This window comes from Poecilia reticulata, linkage group LG18, assembly GCF_000633615.1.
Source record: "Poecilia reticulata strain Guanapo linkage group LG18, Guppy_female_1.0+MT, whole genome shotgun sequence".
In the NCBI taxonomy this organism is placed as follows: Eukaryota; Metazoa; Chordata; class Actinopteri; order Cyprinodontiformes; family Poeciliidae; genus Poecilia; species Poecilia reticulata.
In genome coordinates this window covers 21,722-28,219 of record NC_024348.1, presented here as the reverse complement: position 1 = coordinate 28,219, position 6,498 = coordinate 21,722, and the positions used below count along the sequence as shown (strand labels likewise).

The window sequence follows — 6,498 nt, the reverse complement described above, 5'->3', positions numbered from 1 at the left end:
CCCGGATAAGCGGAAGAAAATGGATGGATGGATGGATGGCCTTAATTGTCCTGGGCATGGAGTTCACCAGAGCTTCACAGGTTGCCATTGGAATGCTTTTCCACTCAAGACTTTGCGCTCCTCCACCTTCCACTTGAGGATTCTCCAAACATGTTCTATTGGGTTTAGGCCTGGAAACATGCTTGGCCAGTCCATCACCTTCACCCTCAGCCTCTTCAATAAAGCAGTAGTTGTCTGCTTCTGTATTTCACGGTACAGATTGGAGTTCATGACATGTAACTACCCAACACTTGCTGGACTCACGCAGCCCCAAACCATGGCATTCCCACCACCATGCTTGACTGTAGGCATCACACACGTATCTTTGTACTCCTCACCTGATTGCAGCCACACATGCTGGAGACCATCTGAACCAAACAAATTATTATTTTTCTCATCAGACCACAGAACCTGGTTTCAGTAATCCATGTCCTTTGTTGACATGTCTTCAGCAAACTGTTTGCAGGCTTTCTTGTGTACAGACTTCAGAAGAGGCTTCCTTCTGCAGTGACAGCCAAGCAGTTTAAGTTGATGTAGTAGTGTGTGGCGTATGGTCTGAGCACTGACAGGCAGAACTCCTGCACTTATCTTTCAGAGACAGCATTTGGATGTGATGCTGAGCATGTGCCCTGGCACGTGCTTAGCGTCAAGAAGCTCAGTAGCTTCTTTGGATGACCAACGCAAGATCTGTTGACCCAGCTAAAAATGCTGGATGATCTTGGCCACTGTGCTGCAGCTCAGTTTCAGGGTATTAGCAATCCTCCTGTAACCTTGGCCATCTTCATGTAGCACAGTGCTTCTCAATTCCAGTCCTGAGGCCCCCCCTGCTCTGCATGTTTTAGATGTGTCTCTATTTCAGAACAGCTGATCCAAATGATTGCATGACCTCTTCTGCAGTCAAGTACTGCAGAAGACTGTTATTCACCCACAGATTCAATCCAGGTGTGTGGCAGAATGGGAACACCTAAACATGCAGGGCAGGGGGGCCTGAGGAGTGAAATTGAGAAACACTGACGTAACGGAACAATTCATCTTTTAACATCCTCAGAGTTCTTTGCCATGAGGTGCCATGTTGGAACTTTCAGTGACCAGTATGAGACATTGTGAGAGCTGTACTAGAAAACTGAACATATCTGCTCCCTATACACAGCTTAGACCTAGTAACACTAACAAGTCACATGGCATTTTGGAGGGAAAATGACAAGCAGTGCTCAATTTGGACATTTAGGCATGTAGTTTTTTAGGGGTGTACTCACTTTTGTTGCCGGTGGTTTAGACATTAATGGCTGTATATAGTTATTGATTGAAGAATAAATTTACACTGCTATATTAGCTGTAGACAGATTACTTTTCATTGTGTCAAAGTGTGATTTTGTCAGTGTTGTATACTTAAATATCTGCAGAAATGTGAGGGGTGTACTCACTCTTGTTATGCACTTTATATCAGTACATCACCAGTTTGAATTCTCAAACATTTTTTTACTGTTTCTATAGGAGTGGCAAAGCGAAGTTGGCAAACTGAGATAGTTGAAGACCACATTGAGGAGGCCGATGAAAAGTTTGAGGTGTTGCTAGTTTCTCCTGAAGCCACAGTAATTGGTAGAATCAGCAAGGCTGAACTCACAATCAGAGATTCAGGAAATGGTAAACAATGTTGTGCATCTTACTAACCAACATTTTTTCTTATAAAAATCATATTTTACCTTGTAAATCCTAACTGACAGAACAGTGCTGGCCAAATCAGGATCAACAAGCTCCTCTTCTAGGAGGAAAAGAGATTCGATCAGATACATATCCCCAGCATGGATCCATTCATCTGGAGAAACTTCCTCTTGCTACACAATCCGTCATACGGGGCAGAGGAGACAGCATCTCATCACCACGAGAAAATCTCCCTAAGAAGATACTCAGAGTTGTGAGCAATCGCAAATCTGTAAGCCTTTCAGAGTCGCCTTTTGAGTTTATCTCATCCTCAACCCTATATGACCAGTTACGGTATGAGCATGTTAATCTGCAAACAGATTTGTGTTTTATTTTTTTAGATTGCCCCTTCATCGGTGTTCCACAATGGGACAGATGTGGTTTTCACAGTAAGTAGCTGCAGCAGCTGATTCCAGTTTCATATTAATGAAGGTTAAAGACAGATCTTAAACCATTGTTTACTGTATTTCAGTATCATGGAATTATGCAAATGCAAGTAGAGGATGATACGTCCCCCTCTAGAAAGAGCAGGAAAGCAAACATTTGGGTGGTTAGCAGGGAACCACAGCACCAAGTACCTGGACTTCTTACTGAAGCAAAGTCCTTCGCTCCAAAAGATGAACTGAAAGCACAAATGAAAGAGCGAGCAGGAGAACATGTGAGTTGGTTTCATGTGTTTTATTGTGAGTACAGAGAACCCTTCTTTCTTTTGTTCGTTCTGTCATGTTGGCCCAGTTAGCATTGCATTTATCAGCCTTTTTTATAAAGTCCTGATTTGACTGGGCAGATACTCTGATTTTCTGTGGAACTTAATAAGGTCATAAGGTTTGTATATTTGAAAATATAAATTCATAAATATAACCAAACAATACAGACTTTATGCAGTTTCATCAACTGTGATCTAACTAAGCTATTTATTTATAGTTCTCAATTGCGTAAAATTCTAATTAAACTTAAACATGAGCCTGATTGACGGTGTTAAGACCCTCCTCCTGGCTCTGATTGGTTGTTTCTGACCAGGAGTGGTACATTTCTGCAGATGGCAGTAGGACCACAGGATGGAGAAGCTTGATTTGTTCACATTATCTTTCTCATGTTATACTGTCATGACATGGTGGCAGGTTTAACAAATATGTTTTTTTTTTTTTTTTAAAAAACATTGTTTTGCATTGTATTACGTTAACATGACCTCTTGCACTCCACTAATGTGCCAAAACACTGTCATGTTCTGCTGTGACTGCTTTAGGCATTACATTTGCTTTATCATTATCTTTTCTTTTCTCTTCTGTTTTCTGCCCTGAGTTTTTATCTAATTGTTGGATTCTATTTGTAGTCGGTATAAATAACTACCATGACCTTTAGACTGCAGCTGACACTTTTGCACCTAAAACATGTCTGTCAGAGCTCATAGGACTCCTTCATTCATTCCTTCATTTTAACCAGTCCACCAATCAGTTGCTTTACTGGAAACCATGGGTACCAACTGACCAGGTTTAAACTTGTCAAGGGAAATCTCTCTGGATTAAATGGAAGCATTTAAATTGTACAAATGTAAACATACACCCCACTAGAGGTCACGCTAGACTTTTTTTGTTGTCTGTCATTTTGACTGACAGCTTAAAAAAAATCTCATTTTCTATTTTTATCAATATTTACTAATATTTCTATTTTTAGCAATATTTAAATGATATTGACATAGGCTATTCAGCTATTATTTATTTTTATGCGATTTAGTTAACATTCAACTAGTTGAACCCCAAATCCAGATTACCCACGTAAAGAATCTAGCTTTTACTCCGCCCCAATAACTTATAATAAATTACCGTAAGTTAAAGTTAATTCAAGAAACAATTTTGTCATCTTCTTCTTTCTACAGTATAAACTGAATGATGCCTCTATTAAAATTATGTATATGTGACTTGAATTTTTTTTTTTCTGCCATAAAGAAGCGGTCAACTATGGGTAAATGTTTGTAATTTACTTTCAACAAACGGAAACCAAAATGGTATTAAAGTAAAGACACTATGCAAACTCCTCATAGGGGTAAAGTTTCCACTGTATGCAAGTGAATGTGATGACAATTGAATGAAAATTGTACAGCAGGGCTTCTTTGACTCCAGTTCAGGAGGGTCAGTGTCCTCCAACCTTTAGATGTCTCTTCTTTAACACGACTCTGGAGTACTTGACCTTCTTAAGCAGCCATTTAATCCAGGTGTGTTGGACCAGGACGTATCTAAATGTTGCAGGACACCAGACATCGATGCCAGGGATATAAGGATCCCTGTTAGAGGATCAGTGTGTTGAGATCTGAAAGGTCCTCATCCTCCAGTAAGTAAAATAACACTAGGCCCTGATCCATCAGTCAGCCGTTTTGTCCTGTAAAGAGACAAATAAAACATTTTTGTTAGACACATAGAAATTCAATAAATTAGAATCGAAAGGCAATTTATTTCACTTAGTGAATAAAGTAATAGGCAAATCAGAATATCTCACTAACTATAAATACAAATATCAGTCAGCAACATGACTTAAGAATCTGATTGGAACCTGTTGGGCAAAACAGAAACTGTATGAACCATCCAGAGATCATTTTTATGGATTAAAGATTCAAACTGTGCTGAGTGTGACACTAAAAATACACAGACTCGGCTCCCAACAGCTAACGTAACATAAACATTAGCTCCCACTAACAGAAACATGTGAGGAGGGCAGAGTACCAGACATAACGTAATCTGAAATGATAAATAATTACTTTTAATTAATTGTTAAAATAAAATTGCGAAGGTTAAAAAAAAAATCCACCTCTGAATATTAACAAAATACATTTATTTAGCGTAATTTCTTCTGTACCCCTGATGGCCCCCTTCTAGAACCGCCCCTGGGCAGAAGGTCTGTGTCTGACATTAATGATACATTAAATGACCACTGAACACTGAATTAATATGTCAACATTTCTTAATAAAACAAACAGAAAGCCCTAACAAATCTTTTTAAAATAGGAAATATTTATGTTTTTACTGTTAATCTCTTAATATGATTTGTTCTCTAAATGACAAATTTATATTATTTTGGCTGATAGGGCCAGAAATAAGCAAGAAATTGATTATCTAATAATCAAACCATAACAGTCCACAATAAGAAACTTAATCAATCATAGTAAAATGTTCTATACCATATCAGTCTTGGGAGATGATTGAGGGATGAAGAGATGATGATGTCTGGTTCTTTAGGTTCTAACCGGGTCTTCAGACCCTGTTTACACGACAACAATTTCGGGTGAAAACGGAAGAGTTTCGTTGTGTTTGTACTGTACATTTACACGAAAATGGCGAATGTTTTCTCTGACAACGGCACAGTTTGAAAACGGGTTCCAGAGTGCAATGTTTCTAAAATGTACCAGTGTCCGTTGTCTTGTGAACAGAATAAATGGATCTTTTCTGTCAGGGAATCCCTAGCTCATGCATAGTATGACGCAAAACTGCTTCCGACAATCCACAGAAGACAAAGAAGCTACTGACAATGCTGGTGTTACTACAATTCGTGTTTCCCCATCAGATACGGTTCCCCAGCGTCTCTTCACCGCTCCGCACAACCCAGGTGGAAAAATGCACATGTGCTTGTTTAGCGATCATAACAGGCACACGCTTGTTCATCACTCTTATCTAGAGAACTACGGACACCGCGAAAGCTCAAACAATGTGTTTCAGCTAAGTTATCCCACTTTTTTCCAACTGCGTCCTAATCAGCCACACATAGTGTGCGTTTTTCCCCAATATTTGGGGGAACGGTACCTGAAGGGGAAACGCGAATCGACAGGTTTTCAAGTAGATTTTTTTTTGACACATGCACACTTAGTTTCAAAGAACCTAGCACCGACTAGTGGCGTGGCGAGAGCATTACACCTTTTCGACCAGGGGTGTCAAATTCCAGTCCTCGAGGGCCGCTGTCCTGCAACTTTTAGATGTGCCTCTGCTGCACCACACCTGAATAGAACAATTAGGTCATTAGCAAGGCTCTGGAGAACTGATCTACACAAGAAGGAGGTAATTAAGCCATTTGATTCAGGTGTTTTGTACCTGTGGCACATCTAAAAACTGCAGGACAGCGGCCCTTCAGGACTGGAGTTTGACACCCCTGGTGTAAACAAAGATTGTAATTAGAACGTCTTCATGTAAACGTGTTAACAGAAAAAAAAAAATCAATTTTCGTTGGATCGTGTAAACAGGGCCTCAGTGTTCCTGTCCTGATCCATTCTGTCTGACATCATGCAGCACTGCACACCGCGCCAGGACCAACACATTTGTTTTAATTGCCTGTATTCATCCTCACTAACATGTTCAGCCTGGGATTTGATTCTTCCTGCTCACGTCCGTATCTTTACGAGAGGTTTTGCTTCTAAGGACAGTGGAGAATCGGGTTGAGGATGTTTTAAAAAGCCGCGGTCGACTTCCGGGTGGCGCTATGTTGTAGAAGGCAGGAGATGTAGACCCTGCATTGGCTGCTCCGGCGCAGGAAATACGGCGGCCATCTTGGAGCAGTCGTCCCTCCTACTTTGCTCAACCAAAACAACAGAAGATGCTTCAGCACTGAGGGATATTGTTGTTCGGATCGATGGACTATTGATGTAAGGGCTCCACAAACAACATTTCACAAGTAAGGTGGACATATTATTGTGTATATTTTGTGATTAGAATATTACTTTACTGTATTTATGTCCACCGGCGAGATACCAGCTAATATTAGCTATAGTGCTTGGTG

General features: G+C 40.2%; 1 protein-coding gene across 7 annotated transcripts in view; it reads left to right on the top strand.

The window, feature by feature from the left end:
* The window catches only part of frem1a (Fras1 related extracellular matrix 1a), a 173,288-nt gene that overhangs the window by 145,259 nt on the left and 21,531 nt on the right, over positions 1-6,498 (top strand). For 6 of the 7 annotated variants that reach the window (XM_017310424.1, XM_017310426.1, XM_017310425.1 and 3 more), the window contains 4 exons: positions 1,534-1,683; positions 1,764-1,972; positions 2,082-2,129; positions 2,213-2,398. In XM_017310424.1, coding sequence (XP_017165913.1) covers positions 1,534-1,683; positions 1,764-1,972; positions 2,082-2,129; positions 2,213-2,398 — 593 coding nt within the window. Of the gene's footprint in view, positions 1-1,533; positions 1,684-1,763; positions 1,973-2,081; positions 2,130-2,212; positions 2,399-6,498 lie in introns of those variants that run through there. The other variant, XM_008434816.2, reaches the window with a different exon arrangement.